Here is a 21,884-nt window from a genome sequence, read left to right on the forward strand (position 1 = left end):
CATACTAAAGATCAGGCAAATTATTTTGGTATTCGATGCAAGAAAAGATCCAGCCCTGGGATTTTTTTGATAAATGGTAGTGGTGATGATGATAACAACAACATCCCATATGCACCTCTCTCCACAGAAGTAAAAATATGAACAAAAAATGTGGCAAAGGCCACATCCACACCATACATTAAAAGAACACGTAGACTACTTTTAACAGTCATGGCTTCCCCCAAACGATCCTGGGAATCTTAGGTGGTTAAGGGTTCTGACCTCACAGACCTACTGTGCCCAGTACCCTTCCCAAGATTCTCCATGACTGTTATATTGGTGGAAGAACACTCTCAATGCATGGAGTGAACTCAAAATCTGCTACCTGAGGCAACTGCCTCACTCTGCCTAACAGTTGGGTCGGCATCCTCTCAGCTCCATAAATATGAGAGTTACTTCACCCCCAATTTCTTAAGGGCTAGAACGGCAGCCCTGGGCCAAAGTGGCTGCAACGAGACACCCCAACACCCCCACACTTCTGGTTGGCTCAAGGCTCAAAGCCTGAATTGCTAATGTGGAGTGTCTTCAAGATAGAAGAATCAAGATTTTCTTTATGACAATGACAAAACACCACCGGAGGGCCTCCACACCTCATTTGCGTTTTTCTACCAAGCTAATAGTGTGGCATCTGCCGTCGTTTAGTCATCTGGAGTGGGGAGCGACACCCATATGTTGCAGACGGCATGATAAAGGAGAATAAATAATTGCCATCTCTCCTGACCTCAGCGTCTGCACTAGCCCGGCTTCCACACAAATCTTCTAAGTTGTTTAAATTGCGCTCACAACATAGGTGATGGGATCGGAAATGATGGAATGATCACATATTCAGTTTCTGTGTTTCTCGCTTAGCCAGCCTTGGCTTTGAGCCACGTTGCTTCCGAGCCGGCCCAACGTCTGTGGGGAAGGCGCAGATTGAATGCTTAATTACACCCTCCTCGATGCGCCTTGATTGACAGAGGTGGGAAGAACAAGGAGTTTGCTTTGCTCTTGGAGCAAATGCACTGATGCACATGGCTCCCGGCGCTGGGCTGTGCCCAGGTCTGCACTTGAAGTGTGTATCCTTGGTGCCCCTGAGGTCAGTTGCTCCCCGAGCTGGAGTAACAACCTGTCAATCAGGCAAAGGTAAAAGGCCCAGTCAATCCGAATGTTTCATACTGGTTGCCAATCAGAGGGGTTGGTACTGCAAACCCATGCTTTCTTCTACTCTATCCTCTCCCTGGGCAAGCAAGAGGTCTTAAGAAGAACATTCCAGCCAGTCAATGATGCAAATTAAGGGTGGTGAGGAGACATGGGCTGGGGAGAGTCCTGAGATTTGGAGGGCAATTTAGCCCCCAGGCATAAGGTTCCCTCACCCTGTTACAGTGGGCCAAACTATCTGTCTTCCTTGACTGGCAGTGGATCTTCAAGATCTCAGGCAATGAGAGGTCCTTCCTATCACCAACCTACCTACCACTTGGTAGGTAGCCTTCTGAATAAAACAAAGCCCCTACTATTGCTGAGCTACAATTCTGAGTATGTTGGTGGCCAAGCCTCACTGCCTTGGCCCAGCACTTTGGCCGGCCCTACCATTAGGTAGAGTTAGGTGGCCACATCAGACAACAAACACAGTGGGGTAGGGAGTGGCAACAAGACAATGGAGGATAGAGTGTATATATCACATGGCCTGTCCTGGGTTTACCTGCTGCATCTAGGTGACATGAAAGACTCTGCTTCAACCCCAATATTGAAGGAAGATTCAACTGGTCAGCTTCAGTGCATGGAAGGGGAGGGCTGCCATCTTGTCCTCTGCAAACTGTGTTGGCAAAATATCTTATCCTTGCTGCTAATGGCACTGTGGGTTTGATCACGTCAAGGGCTGTAGCTGGAAAGCATCTGTTTTGCATGCAGAAGGTCTCGAATTCAATCCAAGGCATCTCCACTCAGTGCTGGGAAAGGTTCCTTGCCTGAAACCTGGAGAGGTGCTGCCAGTTTGTGTAGGCAACACTGAGCTAGAAGGGTCAGTGGCCATACATAAGGCAGCTTCTTGTTCTTATCGACCTGATTTGGAAACCTGCTACGGTGGCATTGTGCAAGTGGGAAAGTGTAAGTAATCCTCTCTGCAGAGATAAGCCATTGAGAGGAAGGGGAGCGTCACATCTCAGTTCCCGCAGCCTCCAAGGCAGGCAACTTTTCCTCTGCTGACGGCTATCTACTCAGCTGCTTCCACGGGGAGGGAATCACACTGCCAAGCCCCCAAATAATTACATTGCTTTTGCCATTGTGCTCCGATCAATGGGCCTCGCCATCTCCCTTGTCGTGTCTCAAGCAATCGCATTATCACCCGAGCGTGTCTCCATTAGCAGCATCTTAAACAAGCTTCGCGGAAAGAGAGATGAGGACGGAGAGACACTTCGTTTCCCTCAAAGCCGCTAGCTGGGGCTGAAGTGCTCTGTTCAGGTGGCATTTCAGGTGGTGAGGGGTGTGAGAGCCCTAATGTGCTGGCTGGGGCTCACGGGAGGTGCGGTCCAAAACATCTGGGGGGGGCACCAGGTTGGCAAAGGCTGCCCAGTTCCCAAGGCCCTTTCATTCTCCCTTCTGAAGAATTATACATTCCCACAGCTGGGATGGACAACTGCTCAGTGGGGTCCTTAAAATAATAAGCAGTAATGACAAGCTAAAAGGGACCTGCAACAAAATATTGCAGCGCAGAGTGTTGCTGTTCAGGATTGTTAGCCACTTTGTCACCCTTCCCCATACTCTGTTCTCCACAAGTAGCCAGACAGCGGGGCCTTCTAGGGCCACTGAGCACACTCGGTCCTCGTGGGACAGTTGTTGAGGTTCATCACACTGTGAATCAATTTTTTAATATATATTTTTTGTGCTTCTGCAAACCTTGAGGCTGTCCGAAATCTGCTATTAAATGTGGGCAGAGTCATTTCGGTTACACAAGCAATGGCACTCACAGCCTGAACATCAGCTGCAGCGGGAAAGACAAGAAACTGCCTTATACTGAGTCATTATTCCATCTATCTTAGTGCTGCCAACAGCAGGAGCGCAGAACCTTTGCTCCTCCAGATGTTGCTGAACTACAACTCCCATCAGCTCCAGCATGCATGGCTGATGGCCAGGGATGATGGGGGTTGTCGTTCAACAACCTCCAAAGGGCCAAAGGTTCTCCACATCTAGTTCATGTTGACTGGCATCAGTTCTGCAGGACTTCCAGCAGGGGTCTTTCCCAGCCACTCCTGGAGTTGCCAGAGAATGAGAACCTGGGACCTTCCGCATGCAATACCACTAAGCTATGAATAATAAAATTATAATTATACACTTATAATTACTTAGCGTTTATATGGCCTATCTTAACACGTTCAAAGTGCTTTGAATATGATAAAAAGTAGGTGATAACCAGTTTGTGGGCCATTGACCAGCCTTGCCGCTTTCTCCGTGGGATCTGGCATCAGACCAGAATGTGACACCCACTGCCCAAAAGGCATGTCCAACACCTATCAATTCCCCATCACACCAAGTGTCAACCTACTAAATCCAGGACTCACACACACTGTGGAGACACGGCCTGCAAAGCAAACTAACTTCAGGTGACTTAAGAGAGAGACTCTGAAGGCACTGCAGCAACTCTATATATCTGTCACTTATTTGGCTTCCCTGGGAGTGAGCTGAGGCAATGAATGAATGGTTTATTTATTTTTGAATACCGACAGGCAAACAGCAGCCCCATATTCTGCCCACAATGACCCAAGTCCCTGCCTCCCTGGCTACCCAAATCTTTCTCAAGATTATCATCCAATCCTATTCCAAAGTCTCAGAGCAGTTTAACATTTTGAAGCAAATTTCAGGAGAGAATAGTACAGGATTTCTAGTGCATTTACATCCTACTTTTTAATTACTGCGTTGTTTTAACAGGACTGTTTTGGTGTGCATTTCCATTATGGAGGCTTATATTTTCATGCTTCTGCAATTGGGTTTTTATTCTTGCAAACCGCTTAGAAGCCTAACTACATATTAAGCGGCATATATATATATATATATATATGCAGGTTTTGGTGTCTTCGGGTGTCTTCCCGTGTAAGAGTCGGGGTGTCTGTGCGACGTTTCGACGAGGTCTCACTCGTCATCTTCAGGCTGGTGCTTTCGGCTTCTTGTTACTGGAACAGAGCAGAGTCTGGTGTTTGAGTTCCTATAAATACTGTTGAGGGGTGTGGTGTATAGCCTCCAACGTTCTGGGCAAAGAGGAAGTTCCTAGATTAGTGTGCCTTTTCTTCTTTTGTTCCTTAATTACTTGAGGGATATCTTGGGTGATTTCATGAGTGGTATTCAGAATATCACTGGGTGGGTCATTAAGTGTAGATTAGTTGCTAAAGCTTTCGTGTCTTGACCTCTTGAGCTTGTGAAGAGTTTTTCTGAGAAGATGGCTGTGCTGCATTTAGTTGTGCTCTGGCTTGGCTTCGTGTATAGGGGCGAGCTATGGTTTTGTGCCTTGTGCCAGCCAGATCTGTGTAGGGATTGCAGGGGGGTGCAGCATCCGGAGGTGCCACTATAGTTTGGCTACTGGATGGAGTCTGTAATATGTCTGTGGAGAGGGTCTGGGTTTGGGTCTGGTGTGGTTGATTGGTGACGGCGTTCTGTGTGCCTCTGGTTCTGGTGTCGGTTTTTGTGGGGAGGGCTAATTTCCAGATGTCTGGCAGGCGGGACGTGTCGTCACGCTTGTTCATGTTGTGAGGGAGAAACACCCAACTAATCTACACTTAATGACCCACCCAGTGGTATTCAGAATATCACTCATGAAATCACTCAAGATATCCCTCAAGTAATTAAGGAACAAAAGAAGAAAAGGCACACTAATCTAGGAACTTCCTCTCTGCCCAGAACGTTGGAGGCTATACACCACACCCCTCAACAGTATTTATAGGAACTCAAACACCAGATTCTGCTCTGTTCCAGTAACAAGAAGCCGAAAGCACCAGCCTGAAGATGACGAGTGAGACCTCGTCGAAACGTCGCACAGACACCCCGACTCTTACACGGGAAGACACCCGAAGACACCAAAACCTGCATTCCTGTACCCGTGAAAATCTACGAAAGCAAATATCTCACCTCTACGGGGAGGAAACCTTCCAGCTGACAAGAACCTACGAGAAACTAGAAATCCGAAGAGCCACCATCCTATGTGATCTCCTGTTCCTACGCAACTGCCGAGACAACAACTTAACTCCCACATGCTTCCAACTTAAATTCCACTCTAAAACCCCAGCTACCGAAAGGATCCTGAAACGAACTGAACTATCCCTAATCAGAAACGAAATACATAAGAAAAGATACCTACTAAACCAAACCAACAAAGATCTGCTCACTCTTCACCTCAAACTATGTAACAAAATCCACCCTGCACTCTGGGACAAATGCAAACAACTAGCCGTCTGGAGAGCTGAAACTGAGACCTCACATAAGACAGACAGACACACCAACAAACTCTACAAACTAGAGAAACGCCAGAAACCCAGCCACCCTCCACAACAACCCATGAAACAAACAGTACATAACATATCAGACAGGATCCTCACCCCAACTGAAACCAAAGTACTCTCCAAAGGTTTCAACTTTGCAGTCGCCCCGAGACGCATCCCCACGGAAAACATCATATGCGGAGTCGAAGCTAGCCTGACCAAAATCGACCCAGATGAAGCCAATAAAATCAGACTTGAAGTCACCAACATCCTCTGCTCCAGCAAACCACCCAGAAGCAATTTACACAAAGAAGAACAGAAAGCACTCACCAACCTGAGGAAAGACAACAACATAATCATTCTCCCAGCAGACAAAGGCAACGCCACTGTTGTGATGAACACATCGGACTACCAAGCAAAACTATCAAATCTACTCCAAGACCCTACCTACCAACCTATAAAAACAGATCCCACCACCTATCTGGAAAAAACCACCAAATCCAAAATAAAAGCCTCTCCTATCAGTGAAGAAATCCAGCTAAGAATCATCCCCAGAGAAAAATCTTCCAGATGCCCCAAACTCTACGGTCTCCCCAAGATACACAAAGAAGGAACACCACTCAGACCAATAGTCAGCTCCATAGGCTCACCTCTACAAAATCTCGCTAAATTTCTCGCTAAGCAACTTCAGCCCTATGCAGAATCCATCGCTTCACACGTTACTAACTCCTTCCAGTTCATTGAAACAATAAAGAAGCAATACCTACATCCCGATGACCTACTTGTGAGCTTCGATGTTGTATCTCTCTTCACTCAAGTGCCCATTAATGAAGCCTTGACAGCCATTCAAAACAAATACAACCCCCCCAAATACATCCTGGACCTGACCAACCACTGCCTAACCAACACGTACTTCATCCACAATGGACAAAGATACAAACAGATAGAAGGAGCACCTATGGGATCACCCCTCTCACCGGTCATCGCAAATTTGTACATGGAACACTTTGAAACCAATGCTTTAGACAAGTCAGAACACAAACCCAAACTTTGGCTCAGATATGTTGACGACACCTTTGTAATTTGGCCACACGGGAAAGAAAAACTAGATAGCTTCCTCACACATCTCAACAGCCTACACCCCAAAATACAATTCACTATGGAAATAGAAGACAACAACCAACTGCCCTTTCTTGACGTCCTAATCTACAAAAAACCTGATGGCTCCCTAGGACACACTATCTACCGGAAAAAAACACACACCAACCGCTACTTACATGCACAATCACACCACCACCCTGCACAAATAAACTCCGTAGCCAAGACTCTCATCTCCAGAACCAAACGCCTGGCTGACAAAGACCACTTGACAACTGAGTTACAGAATCTCTCAAATGTGTTAATCGCCAATGGATACCAGAAAAACAGGGTTACGAAGCTAATCCAAAAAGAAACACCCCCCAAAAACCAAGACACAGAAGAAAACAATGGCATGGCCCTCCTTCCTTATATCAAGGGCACTACAGACAAAATCAGCAAAATCCTCCATAAACACAATATCAAAACAGCCTTCTGCACCAACCAAAAAATAGCCAATATCCTCAGAAACCCAAAAGACAAAATCCAGCTGGAAAACCAAGGGGTCTATGAAATACCCTGCAAAGTCTGCCCAGCCACGTACATTGGACAAACAAATAGACGAATAAATGCACGTATCGCAGAACACAAGAATGCCGTCAAAAAAGAAGAAAAAACTTCCTCTCTTTTCCAACACATGAAAGAAACAGGACACGAAATTAATTTTGCAGATTCCAAATTGCTCTTTAACATGGAACATCACCACAAGAGAATAATCATGGAAGCCATCGAGATAGAGAAACACCCTCACAACATGAACAAGCGTGACGACACGTCCCGCCTGCCAGACATCTGGAAATTAGCCCTCCCCACAAAAACCGACACCAGAACCAGAGGCACACAGAACGCCGTCACCAATCAACCACACCAGACCCAAACCCAGACCCTCTCCACAGACATATTACAGACTCCATCCAGTAGCCAAACTATAGTGGCACCTCCGGATGCTGCACCCCCCTGCAATCCCTACACAGATCTGGCTGGCACAAGGCACAAAACCACAGCTCGCCCCTATACACGAAGCCAAGCCAGAGTACAACTAAATGCAGCACAGCCATCTTCTCAGAAAAACTCTTCACAAGCTCAAGAGGTCAAGACACAAAAGCTTTAGCAACTAATCTACACTTAATGACCCACCCAGTGGTATTCAGAATATCACTCATGAAATCACTCAAGATATCCCTCAAGTAATTAAGGAACAAAAGAAGAAAAGGCACACTAATCTAGGAACTTCCTCTCTGCCCAGAACGTTGGAGGCTATACACCACACCCCTCAACAGTATTTATAGGAACTCAAACACCAGATTCTGCTCTGTTCCAGTAACAAGAAGCCGAAAGCACCAGCCTGAAGATGACGAGTGAGACCTCGTCGAAACGTCGCACAGACACCCCGACTCTTACACGGGAAGACACCCGAAGACACCAAAACCTGCATATATATATATATATATATATATAGCAGCAGCAACAACAACAACTCACAGATAAATAAGGCAAAATTTCCCTGTAGAAATAATCCAGTATTAACGTACCACCTCTTCCCAAGTACAACCCCACACTATCTTCTGAGCCCACATTAACATGGACCTTCTCTCACAGTCCTGGGGTCCTTTCTCTATCTCATAACACCCCACCCATTTCTGCCCCTCGAGAGCTCAGGCCCTCTCTTTCTCCTTATCAAGTTATCTTAACTGCATGCTGTCCACAAATCTGTGTAATGTGCATCAATTCTTTCCCCCCTTTTAATAAGGATGTTTAACTTTGGGAGAGGGCTACTGGGTTAGGTCTCAGTCCCTGAGTTAGGCTGGGACAAGACTGGGACAAGACCACACAACATGGTCCACTGCAGGCTCAGGTGCACAGCATGATCGCACCAGCAGGTGGCGCTTTGGTCTAAACCACTGAGCCTCTTGAGCTTGCTGATCCTAAGGTCGGCAGTTCAAATCCACGTGACAGGGTGAGCTCCTGCTGCTTTGTCCCAGCTCCTGCCAACCTAGCAGTTTGAAAGCATACCAGCGTGAGTCGATAAATAGGTACCGCTGGTGGGAAGGTAAACGGCGTTTCTGTGCGCTCTAGCTATTGCCACGGTATTCCATTGCACCAGAAGTGGTTTAGTCATGCTGGCCACATGACCCAGAAAGCTGTCTGAGGACAAATGCCAGCTCCCTCGGCCTGAAAGCGGAGATGAACGCCGTACCTCATAGTTGAATTTGACTGGTCTTAACCATCCAGAGGTCCTTTACTTTTTACCTAGCACCAGACAATAACAAGGGTAGTCCCAAGTCAAAGTAAAGCTTAAGGCAGATGTCAGCAGTAGGAAGATCTGTCAGAAGACAGGGCAAAGTCAGACTGAAGGAGTAAGGAGCTGAATGCTGCTGACCTCAACTGGAGGTTTATAAGGCCTGGACTCCCAGATTCCACCCCAATTCAGCTGCAGGTGTTTTCCAATAACCTTTTACTGTTGCTGAATGCATTTACTCCCAAGGAACCCAAGTAGAGTGATAAATAAAACAAAATAAGAATAAACAACAATGTGCTCTTTCACTAAGCAGCTGCCTGAGCCTGGACCTTCTATAGCCGATTCTCTCCCTCTGGCTTGATCAGAGGCTCCTCTGCCAACAGGTGAGATAGGAAATGGCTTGAGAATGCTTCTGGGGCATCTCCTGGAGGCAGGCCTGGTCAGGTCTTCCCCTGGATAAACCTGGGGTTTTCTGGATCAGTGCTGCAGTTGGGGGGCTCGGTCTGCTCTCCTTGGTCCTCTGGCTCTGGGCAGTCTGTGTCTCCAATGAAGTATGTGCTGTCTTGGGCCGGGACAGGAAAGCTTTCAATTAACAACAATCATGCCTTGGATTAACCTCATTGGCTACCATTGGGCAGGGCTCAGCATGGCAACTATTTTGAGCTGAGAAGTGGTAGTGGTGAGGTGGTACTTAACCCTTTCCCCATCCACATTTCTCTGTACCAAGCTACCTTCCACAAGTGACTTTTCCCATCCTCGTGCTCCGTGAAATTTCATATGAGCACCTGTACATAGTGTGCAATAAGCTCCACATCCATACCACCCCCATGAAGAGTGTTCTCCTCACTTTCCCACACCCATTCACAGCACAATCTCCGCTTGTTCACAGCACATTAGCTTTTCACCTGAGAGCGCTACTTCTCACCCTCTTCATTACATGCCACCTTTTGTCATGATTTCAAGGTGGTTTAAAAACACCCTCTGTCCTACACATTATATGCAAATGTGTGTTACAGCCCAGAATTCAATTTTTTGAAAAAGAAAGAAAATACGCTTCTGGAGGCAGCAAGTGAGAGCGGAAGAGTGATGCTGCTCTTTCCATGCTCCAAATAGCTTCTGTCTTGCTGCTCCTGTCTCCAACATTTCTACTGCAGTTACGTCCACAGCACATATTTAAAGCACAGGCCTTCTCCCAAGGAATCCTGGGAACTGCAGTTTAAGGGTACTGGGAATTGCAGGTCTGTAAGGGGTAAATCACAGTACCCAGGATTATTTGGAGGAAGCCATGTGCTTTAAACGTGTAGCGTGGATGCAACCTGTATGTTTTCAAGCTGGTGGGAGGAAGAGGGGAACTTGGAAAAAAATATATTTCAGGCCAGGAATGGGTTAATCACCCTTCCTCCCTGCTTCTCCACTTTCAACTGCCCGCCCCCTCCTGAAGCTGCTTTTTCCAAAAACAGTAACAAGCATCAGGGATCTAATATGCATGTTCTGCATACCACTGTGCAATTAGCTTCTTCACAAGCGGCATGTTTCTGCTGTAGCCCATCATTCTTCTCCCTCCATAGAGAGTTATGATTCTGATGTCTCTGAACACCAACTGTTGGGAACTGCAAGTGTTGTTGCACTCGTGTCCTGCTTGTGGGCTTCCCATAGGCATCTGGTCAGCCACTGTGAGAGAAGGATGCTGAACCAGGTTCGATCCAGCAGGAGCTTCTCTTATGTTGTTATGGCTTCTGCACGCTGCCATGCCTGGAACACAGAAGGGAGCTGTTTGCCTGTCACGCTCTTCCCTCAAAGTTGCGAGCAGACAGCCTTTGCCTTTTGCTCAGAAGTGAAATAATGGTGAGAAAATTGTGTTCGTTAATGAGACACTGGATGGGATCACACAAGAAGCGTTGCTTCGGCGCTTGTTAAGGCATTCAAAAGCATCCTTCGCGCACCTCTCAGCGTGCCATTCAGGCTGTCATTCTCTGTGGCACAGAGCTATTGGAAGCAAAGCAAGTTCCCTCTTCCTCTCTTCTAAGCATCTCCCAAGGAAGGCAGCTCACAAGGTTCTTTTGAATTTGATCCCTTCACACCTCCTTCTCTATGGGGAATTTAACATAATGTGTCTTGCCAAAATTGGCTTTGCTGCACAGACCAGAGACGGCCGGTTTATACAAGTTGCAGAATCAAAGTGGTGACCGGTTCTTGGATTGAATCACTGCAGGATGCAGTGGGGGTTGTGTGCCTGAATGTTCCCCCAACCCAAAATATCTCCCCGCAGATGTAAATATAGCATGTCAGAGAATAGATTTGTGCCCAAGATGTTATTTTTCCATGTACAGATACATTTTTCTTTCTTTCTTCTTTGCAGGATGCCATTCAAACCTGCCCCAACCCAGTACACACCTTGAGATGTATAGTGCGAGAAAACAACATGATTCCATTCTGCCAAGGGTCTAAACCAGGCATAGGCAAACTCAGCCCTCCAGATGTTTTGGGACTACAAATCCCATCATCCCTAGCTAACAGGACCAGTGGTCAGGGATGATGGGAGTTATAGTCCCCATATAATTAATAATAATAAAATAATAATAATAATAATAATAATAATAATAATAATAATAATAATAATTTATTTATACCCCGCCCATCTGGCTGAGCTTCCCCAGCCACTCTGGGCAGCTCCCAATCAGTGTTAAAAACAGTACAGCGTTACATATTAAAAACTTCCCTGAACAGGGCTGCCTTAAGATGTCTTCTGAATGTCAGGTAATTATTTATCTCTTTGACATCTGATGGGAGGGCGTTCCACAGGGCGGGCACCACTACCAAGAAGGCCCTCTGTCTGGTTCCCTGTAGCCTCACTTCTCGCAATGAGGGAACCGCCAGAAGGCCCTCGGCGCTGGATCTCAGTGTCCGGGCTGAACGATGGGGGTGGAGACGCTCCTTCAGGTATACAGGACCGAGGCCGTTTAGGGCTTTAAAGGTCAGCACCAACACTTTGAATCGTGCTCAAAAACGTACTGGGAGCCAATGCAGATCTCTCAGAACCAGTGTTATGTGGTCCCGGCGGCCACTCCCAGTCACCAGTCTAGCTGCCGCATTCTGGATTAACTGCAGTTTCCGGGTCACCTTCAAAGGTAGCGCCACGTAGAGCGCGTTGCAGTAGTCCAAGCGTGAGATAACTAGAGCATGCACCACTCTGGCGAGACAGTTCGCGGGCAGGTAGGGTCTTAGCCTGCGTACCAGGTGGAGCTGGTAGACAGCTGCCCTGGACACAGAGTTAACCTGCGCCTCCATGGACAGCTGTGAGTCCAAAATGACTCCCAGGCTGCACACCTGGTCCTTCAGGGGCACAGTTACCCCATTCAAGACCAGGGAATCCCCCACACCAACCTGCTCCCTGTCCTCCCAAAAACAGTACTTCTGTCTTGTCAGGATTCAACCTCAATCTGTTAGCCGCCATCCATCCTCCAGCCGCCTCCAGGCACTCACACAGGACCTTCACCGCCTTCACTGGTTCTGATTTAAAGGAGAGGTAGAGCTGGGTGTCATCTGCATACTGATGAACACCCAGTCCAAACCCCCTGATGATCTCTCCCAGCGGCTTCATATAGATATTAAAAAGCATGGGGGAGAGGACAGAACCCTGAGGTTTCCAGCAACTGGTATTCAGAAACACTGCTGCCTCCAAATGTGAGTGGCTGGTAACATCGCTCATTTTACCCAGCCCTTCCATTGCTGCTGCTTTCCCCAATCCCTGCTTCTCTGCCCTTCATTATGGTTCATCCTGTGCCCCACAGCATCCTCGTCAACTGACAGGCAGCTGCTGCTGTTCTTCACTCCTCTTCCACCACCGCTGCTCTTGAGCTAACGTGGCAGCAGCAATGGCAGCTCCTCCTCCTCCTCTTTTTCTCACTGTGAGGAAGGAGGTCATTCCTCAAAGTGTGGGATGAGGGTGCAGGTGCCCTGGGGAGCCCAGCAGGACCTGGGGTGGTGGAAGCCATTGGGTTAATGGGCTAGTGAGCGGGTGTCTTGCAGCCCCCCCCCCCGATTATAATCTACCACCCTACTGCTCGAGGGAATTGCCTCTGTTTGCCTAGTGGCCCCAAGTCTCCCTCTCTCTATTCATCTAGCATCTTTGCTATTTTCTTTCAAGACCCTCCTCTCGAAGGACAGTGCACACATTATGTAAGGAAGGGGTGATACCATGACCTCAGAGTCAAGACACAGAGTCGGAAGCTGCAGAGTCCCAGGCTAAAAAGCCAGACCAAGTATCTAACCCTGAGTCTGGTGCTGGTGAGCAGAGGTCACCCAGGAAGAGTGATGCCAGAATGATGCTTTGAGCCCTGGTCTACCCACGTCCTGGTCTGGCCCTCTCTATAACCACTGCCCCACACCAGCTCTCGTCTGCCCAATGTAGGCCTTCTGGACCAGAATCCCAATTTCCATTTCTCTCCCTCCCCCCCCCCCGAAATCAGCCCGCAGCATCCCAGGATCTTTTCCTTTTTTCCTCAGGCTCTGAACATTCACCAGGACGAGTCTCTGAGGCGCACTTCAGCCATCCTCCCCAATATTGCCACAGCATCTCTAACCTGTTGCTTAATTGAAGCCTCTTAAATTTTTATGGCCAAATTGGCAGAAATGGCTGCTTTAGGGAACATTTCATCTTCTTTAACATGCCTGCCTTTGGCGGAATAACGAGGAGCAATAGAAGAAAGGTTTCCTGAGCCCAGGCGTTTGTTCCTTTTGTAACTGGTGTGGACAGTTTGCATCCCCAACAAAGGATTTGTTTTGTTTTTGAGCAGGAGATTTTTATCAGCATCCCTCCTTGCTCCAGCTGCTGCACGCCTGACAAAGTCACCTGCAAACGCCTGGAGGCCTGCTTTTATCAGGCAAGCCCCGTGGGCTGCTTTGCTCGTGGTTTGTGGGTGGTGGGGTAGGAGCACTTAGCAAGGTTTAGCCTTACACACACACACACACACACACACACACACACACACACACACAGCTCCTCCTGTGTGGAAACTGTTTTGTCCTTTTCTCTCCCCCTCACCCCCTTGTTAGAAGCAATGAGGACAAGCTGTGCCAGGGACAGAGGAAAACAACAGCCTCCCACTGCATGCCAGACGCAGCCCGGACGCAACTTGCTCCTCGTTCTGCATGTCCCTGAGCTGGCCATGAGAAGACAGAGAAAGCCAGAAGCCCTTCAACGTGATATAGGTGCTGGAGAGAGTACATTGGAAACTTGGGGGCATTTTCACATGAAGGTTACAGTGGTACCTCGGGTTACAGGTGCTTCGGGTTACAGACGCTTCAGGTTACGGACTCCGCTAACGCAGAAATAGTACCTTGGGTTAAGAACTTTGCTTCAGGATGAGAACAGAAATAGTGTGGCAGTGGCAGCGGGAGGCCCCATTAGCTAAAGTGGTGCTTCAGGTTAAGAACAGTTTCAGGTTAAGAATGGACCTCCAAAACGAATTAAGTTCTTAACCCGAGGTACCACTGTACAGTAGTCTGCACCTACATTTCTTGAATTCTTCTTCTACATCATCATCATTAGTATTTCAAACCTGAAAATCTCTTTATAATAAAAATGGTCAGAATGCTCATTCGTGTCACAGGTGCCTCTCTTGTGCTTGCTTCCTCCATGTGATCACATGACCATAAATAATGAAAGGCAGGGATGGGGAGCCTGCGGCCCTCCCTAGATGTCAGTGGACTCCAGCTCCCATCATCCCAGATCACCCTGGCTGGGACTGATGGGAGCTGGAGTCCAACAACATCTGGAGCAGGATGGTGCAACACTCAATTTTTTGGCGGTCCCTGGCAACATTTGATGCCCCCGCCTCAGGCTGCTTTCCCAAAGCTGGGTAAGTGAAGTGCTGGACTTTGGGACAGAGGTATGAGGGCTCTGACAGGGTCCTAGAGTCCTCCCTCCTCCTTCCCAAAGCCTAATTAGTGCTTTCTCAGCTTTGGAAAGAAGGTGGGAGGGCTCTAAGACCCTGCCAGAGCCTCATGTCTCCTTCACAAAGCCCTGTGCGTTGCTTAGCTGGCTTTGGGAAGGCAGCATGAGGGCTGGGGCTGGGGGTGTCAATATTTGGCTTCTTGTCCCCCTCCCTCAACAAGGCAGTGTGGGTTCCATGCCATAGAGCAGGAAGGTCTTGAGAATTGCAGCTCTGTAGAGGGGACTAGGGGTCACAGAAGAATTCTCAGTGGCCTTAAACAACTGCAGTTTCCAGGATTTTTTGCGGGGAGCGAGTTGTGGCTGTTCAAAGTGGTATGGTGCTGCTTTAAGTGTATACTGAAGAAGGGCCATTTCCTGCAACAGAGTCCAGCTTAAAGCTTTTCTCAAACATTCATAGCCTCATCTCCCATTGTCTTTTTCTGGTACCTCTTTCTTCCTTCTCTGCTCTCTTTGCCTGGGAAGCCTCCCCCTTTCCCATATCGGTGAGCCCCTGCACTGCCCCCTGTCCTTGTCCTGCTGTTTCTTCTTCTCCTTCAAGTCCCATGCCAAAGCCTTTCATGGATCATCTCAGCCCTCCCGCAATCTGCCTCTCCAGCTGCCCTGTGATCCCCACCCCTTTTCCTGTCTTGCAGCTGTGCAGTTTTCATCAATATGGCCATAAAGGTTTCCTCCAAGACAGAGAGGGACGCAACATTTCAACTTGACAGTTTTCACGGCGAATGTAATTGGTCCTAATTGCGACCAGAGTGATCTTACCTGCCCTCCAGACACATATATCCAAATGCTTATTATTAAAAATTTGCATGTGGATGAATGAATAAATGGTGTAGAATTCAACAGAGTCAGTTTCACTCCCTCCCTCTCTGCCTCTATGTGTGACTGGTAAAACAAGTTTAGTGAAGAGGTGGTAACTTTACATTCACAGGTCTTGAGACTCAGAGGTTGGCTGTGGACCCACAGCACCTAATACCGGGTGTATAGGGATAATTATGGGTCATAAGCCCACTGTTTGCAGGGGAGGGCCCTGGTAATATGGCGCCCTGTGCGGGCAAGACTCTGAAAGGATCCTAGGCTCTGGAAGGATCCTAGTAAGGGCTTGCTTCCCAAAGCTGAGCAAGCCCTTACTAGGCTTTGAGAAGGAGGCTGGAAGGCCCCCCCTTGGTTTGGTGCCCTGTGCAAGGGAACCTGTCGCGCTGCCCTCAACCCACATCTGCTGTTTGTAATTGCACATCTGCCTCCGACAATGCACACAGTGGTTGCAAAGTTTGTTAGCACTTCTAAGTAATTTCAGTTCACTGCACTGAATGCTCTACGGTCAGGATTGGACCATTCCTTATCCTCCACTTGAATCACTGAGCTCTTCTGATGGGGCATGTTTGGTGGTCCCACATGTTCCTCAGGCTTGGCTGGCATTTACCTGGGATGGACCCTTAAGTGTGCTGGGACTGCCCTGCAGTAGAGCTCCTTGCCACCCTGCTCGCTTTCAGGCATCTTCTGAAAACTGCTTTATTTAGGCAGGCCTCTCAAAGCCAAGATCCTCTGCCAACCAGCTTTTGCTAACATGTCAGATGCTTTTATTGTTGCAACTGTAGTATTGTGTTTTTTTTATTTTTCAGATGTATACTGCCTTGTGATATTTTATATGACAGCGTGATCTATAAACATGTAAATAAAAATTTAAAATAAACAAAACAGTTAAACATTTTGCCATCCGAGATGGGAACTCCAAATGACATCCCCTGCTGTTTCAGGGGAGTCGTGCAGAACTTCCTAAAGGATTGTAGTGACTCCCGCTCTGCCTCTTTTATTAAGCATTCATCCTGATTTATTTGCACCAAGTTTACAGGGAAGTTAGATGACAGTCGGCTATTTATCCATTCTGTCTGCGGGGAGGTTAGATGACATTGTATCAATCAAATGTTATCCCACACTTTCAAGCGCATTTCCTGCCATTTTCCCTATTGCAAAAAAAGTCAGATTGTGTGTTTGTGTGTTGCACCAGACCTTCATTTTAAATGTTAATTTTGTTATTGAAACCAGGTTAGCTTATTTCTACTCTTTTACACAGTTTTGCATGGACTGGGATTTTTTTTGTGTTTTGTTTTTTACTTATTGATATGTGGTTATTTCTTTCTTTAAAAAAGAAAAATTATTCACAAGTTACAATACAGCATTTTCAATGAATATATCCCCTCCATAGACACCTCTGTGATGATAATGATGATGGCATTAAAATATCCTGTTCTTTCTACATAATTGTTTCTCATTTGCTTTGAATTGTACAAACATTTGATACACTGTGAGTGGCTTTGGGCACAATTGAGTGGAAAAGTGGCATACAAATAAACTGAGGATGGTGAGGAAGGACAATGAATTGCACAACCTGAATTTGCTGGTGTGTGATTGAATCCCACCCGAAAACAGCAACAGTTTGGAAGCATTCTAAGTCTCATCAGGCAGACCTCTCCCCCATTCTGCCACTGTCCATGCTACTAAAATATCTCCCACTTTAAGTAGCCACATCACCTTGCCTTATGGATAGTATTCTCTCAAATGGCACCTAACCAAGGCAGCCTCAGCCTCTCCTCTATTTGTGGCCTTAGAAGGAATGACTACAGAATGCGGAAATGTATGAGAAAAGCAGGACTCACTCTTTGCTCTTGCGTGGCTACAAAAGTCTGGAACCCAGGCGCCACGCCAAACCCAAGTTCCTGAACAAACGGCGGCTCAGACTGACTGTGGATCTGGACTTTGACTCCTGCTTCAAATGTTGTTTCATCTGCAAAAAGAACGAAAAAAATGTTAATTAGTTGGGGACGATCTTGTGCTTTCAACACTCAGAAAGGCGATGAGCTTAATCACTACCATAATCAGCACCCCTGCCATCAGAAATGGCAATATCCAAACTTGTCCAAACAGCAATTTTCCAATCTAAGGAACTTCTTATGTAGCTACTGACTACATTTCTCCTTACCCTTAGAAATGTGTAATTTTGAGTTATTTTGTCTGTGATAGCCAGAGTCCACATATTCTTGTCCTGTAATGTCTTCCATTTCTGGGCCAAATAAGTTCTAAATAAGGTTCAAAGTTCTAAATAAGTTCTAAATAAGTTCAAATAAGGGTAAGGAAGACTTGAATCATCTCTGTACCATATTGCGGTGGGATTTCATCTCTTAGGTCTCAAATTCAGATATACAAAACTCTCTTCCCCCATCAAATTGTGAAATCTGGCTTCCATTATGTGTTTTGCTGTTTTTATTTTTCTATATCATCTGCTCTTTATTTATTTGGAAACACAACCTCTGTATTGCTCCTATGTTTTGTAACTTTAGGTTTTGTCATTTATTTGCATTTATTATTTTTTGTTAATAAAATGTTTTTTTTACCTTAAAGCTACTATCCCTGAATAAAGGCAATTCAAAGTGAAGCTGCAGCATGAAACTATTGAATTACAATTCAAGCAACAGGTTCCATGCTAAAATTTGTGAACTGAGTCGGAAAAGAGGTTTTCTTTCACATCGCATGTGTCAGTGCAACCTGGGGTTTCCCCAGCTTACCTTGTAAGTAGCAGAAAGTGAAGTGGAGGAAACCCTGGACACAACAACTTCACACCATGCATCTTTTTCACTAGACATTACCAAGGAAACATGGTTACTAGCCTTCATTCACACATCTTTTCCCCATTCCACCACCACCACCAGTTTGTCTGGTTGGAGCATTAGTCATTCTTCTCAAAACTCACTAAGCTGTGATTTGTACATAAAACTTCCTAAAATTGGTCTCAGCCTTAGCTTTTTGCAGAATTGTGTGTATGTGTGTGTGTGTTAGTGTAGATTTCATGTTGTGCTTTTGGATTTGGAGGAACATTCTTTTAATGCCTGCATTAACCTCTCGCAGCCCCCCAAGTTGTTCAGCTGTCTCCCTGCATCGCAGATGGCAGAGTTGTGCGAGCGATGCCACAGTTTCTATTTCACATTCTGGCAACAAAGATCCATGTTTTAAAGAAAACCCTCTTCCAGATCAATGTTTGTTCAAACCCCCTTGACACCCAGCCTGTTTCTCATTTGGATAATTTCAGCAGTGTGCTCACGAAATGCAGCAATGAGCTGGCCGTGGTGGTGGGTGGGTGGGTGAGAGTCCTTCGCCACTAAACTTCCTTCTAAAAAGGCTTTTACAGATGTGGCACAGAGGACAGCCTATTAAAACATAACCTTTTCAGACTCTGCCTTTCTGTCTCAAAAGCACAAAAACAGCTCAAAGATAAATAGGACACACACAAAAATAACAATAACACTCCCTTATGTAATGCTAAACAGCTCCCCAGGAACCTGTTGCTTCTGTGAACACGATCTGCCAGCTGGTGGGATTTCTTTTTTGGGGGGGAGGGGAGGTTTTCAGTCAATCGGGGGGGGGGGGTCAAGCTGATCCGTGACAGCTGGCTTGGAAACTAAGCCCTGTCTGCACAATACTTTTTGCAACTAGGCTGCTCCTTCTCAGTCCGCGTGCATTTGTAAAAGGCGATACACCTTTTCACTCAGGTTGGCAAAAGTCTGACTGTTAAGATGCATGGATTTATCATTACAGCTTGCCATCATTATTTTTTCATGGTGTTATTATGGCTCTCCAGTGTGCAAACATATAAATATTAAAGCCCAAGCCCATCCGTTAGCCAGCCGAGGAAAACAGTTGTGAGGCATAAGGATGAAGCATAGGAGAGGTCCAAGCAAGGGAAAGGAGAAAACCAGGATGAATGGATGCAGCTGTGAGTGCTTTCCTTCAAATCTGGGATGTGTCAAGGCTTCAGTAAGGGGCCTGTTTTCCCCCTCCGCCACACCAGGATTCAGCCCTGGCACACTTAACAAGATAAAATTAGCTAACATGCAGAATACATTCACTCCACAGCACTGTGAAATTACACCTTAACTCCAAACGTTTTTGGAAATGGGGAGGGGCTTTCACATCACACTGAAATGACGATGCCAACCCCATACTTCCAAGGAAGGTGAAGGGGAGAAGCCAAAAGCAATGCCACCAAGCCTCAATCCAACCGCATTTCAATGCTTCCCTTTCCATCTTTGAGTTGGCAACTGCGGGAAGAAGTCCAGAATTGGAGAGGGCTCATTTAGATTGTGAGCTTGCCGACAGCAGCCTGGTTATTTTTATTTATGTATGGTGTCTAATAAACACAGGGATCGTTGCAAATGATAAATGACAAAGATGACAATGACAACTTAGTTAACGTCCCAGAAAGACAAAGTGTCAAGTCCCTCGTGAATCTTCCACGCTCTGTTGCTCCCATTTCCTTTCAATGGTGCTGGTGCAAGAGGAAGAACTTTCCCAAAGGACTGTGCTCTCTTGGGTCAAATCTGCCTCTTGCTCTGCTGCCCTCAGGAGAAGATGTGAGCTGAAATGGAGAAGGCATGTTTCAAGCACACAAAATGTGCCCTCTACTTTGAAAGTTGTTTTTTCTTTGCACTCCCTTTGTGAAAGGAATCGAAGCTGTTCACAAGCGGGCTGGTGCTCTGTCAACCTGATGCCTAGCTGAGGCAGAAGGTGACTGGGGTGTGCATTTGGATGCAGTGATGGCACCAACCTAGATGGCTTTAAAAGAGGATTAGGTGAATTCATGGAGAATTAGACAACCAGCGGCTACTAGCCATGATAGCTATGCTCTGCCTCCACAGTTCAGGGCAGCAATGCTTCTGAATACCAGTTGCTGGAAACCACAGGAGAGGCAGAATGCTCTTGTGCTCAAATCCTGCTTGCAGGTTTCCCATAGGCATCTGGTCAGCTGCTGTGAGAACAGGATGCTGGACTAGATGGGCCACTGTCCTGATCCAGCAGGGCTCTTATGTTCTTAATACATGCATGCATATCTAAATGCGGATGCCACCCATCTTCACAGCATCACTTGCCTAATAGGATTCACACCTTTACCCCCATCGAACCCCTGCTGGTCGTTCAGAGTGATGCATGAGCATCAAGGCCAAAGGATTCCCAATCAGTACTGGAAGCCATCAGCACAGCACGACAAAACAAGGAGAGCTGGCCTGGTTGCCTGGACAATGGGGAGGCATTCGACAGGAGGGAAAGGCAACAGGTAGGTTTTCTTTGCCATCAATGATATTATCATTCAACTAAATATGTGGCACTTTGAGACATCGTGCTCGCCATGGGAGACCTGATTGGCTGGGATCACACGGTCCAGAAATCCTTTCACACACAGCTAAAAATGACACTGAAGTAACAGCAGATTGTGAATACAGGCGCTGTGTAAATATGAGCACAAAAAAAATAGGCAAAAGGGTAGTGTTCTTGTCCAGGCAGTGATCTCAGTCAGGTGAGGTTCTAGCATGGACAGAGGGGGGGGGCTGCAAGGAATGAGTTCAAGTCCCAAGAAGGGACTGTCAAGCAACTCCAAGTTCCGGTTCTGGTAAACCTGTCAGGTTTCAATAAAGCCAAGTTAAGCAAAGAGGAGGTCAGCATCTAGTGAGGCAATATCCAAGCAAAACTGGTAGCATCATGGATAGCTCCACAAGAAGCCCAGGTGAAGAGTCACATGAGCAGAGATAAGTTGGGTAAAATGTCAGTGAGGCCTTGTAGGGCTTCCAAGACAGAGGACCAGACAGCCATGGGCTGCAGAATCTCTCTTTTTAGAAAATTAGGTACGGCAAGGGATAGACTCAAAAATCTCCATTGGAGACCAATGTGATGTTCACTTAGAAAGAACATACTGGCTTGTGGCCAAGTCAGCTGATTTGGGCACATGTGCTACTATCATGGTATGGAGGAACTGCCACCCTTTTGCATCCTTATTTGCAGCTGGCTGGCCAGCAACTGGGGTGGCAGTAAGGCAACATTGAAAAAACAGGTGGTAGTTGGGGAGGTCAAGGATATAGGTAATAGCATCACTAGACTGCTGGTGTACATAACACACACACACACACAAGTGGCCCCATCTGCTGTAAGCTAAGAATTTGAAGGCAAGGCCAGCCTTCATCTTCTCTGCTTCAAGCCACTTTGTAAAGTGAAGCTGTGATTCCTGACTCCCTGAGTAACAGAAGGTGTCGCA

At 46.8% G+C, this 21,884-nt stretch overlaps 1 protein-coding gene across 4 annotated transcripts in view; it reads right to left on the bottom strand.

Annotated features, from left to right (window-relative positions):
* LOC309517780 (acid-sensing ion channel 2) overlaps positions 1-21,884 on the bottom strand; it is a 394,302-nt gene that overhangs the window by 26,372 nt on the left and 346,046 nt on the right. For all 4 annotated transcript variants that reach the window (XR_014213257.1, XR_014213258.1, XM_082197291.1 and 1 more), the window contains exon 3: positions 17,464-17,591. Coding sequence is in view for 2 of the 4 variants with exons in the window: in XM_082197291.1 (XP_082053417.1) it covers positions 17,464-17,591 (128 nt within the window). In the remaining 2 variants the exon portion in view is untranslated. The remainder of the gene's footprint in view (positions 1-17,463; positions 17,592-21,884) is intronic.

This window comes from Podarcis vaucheri (genome assembly GCF_965113315.1).
Source record: "Podarcis vaucheri genome assembly, chromosome: 13".
In the NCBI taxonomy this organism is placed as follows: domain Eukaryota; kingdom Metazoa; phylum Chordata; class Lepidosauria; order Squamata; family Lacertidae; genus Podarcis; species Podarcis vaucheri.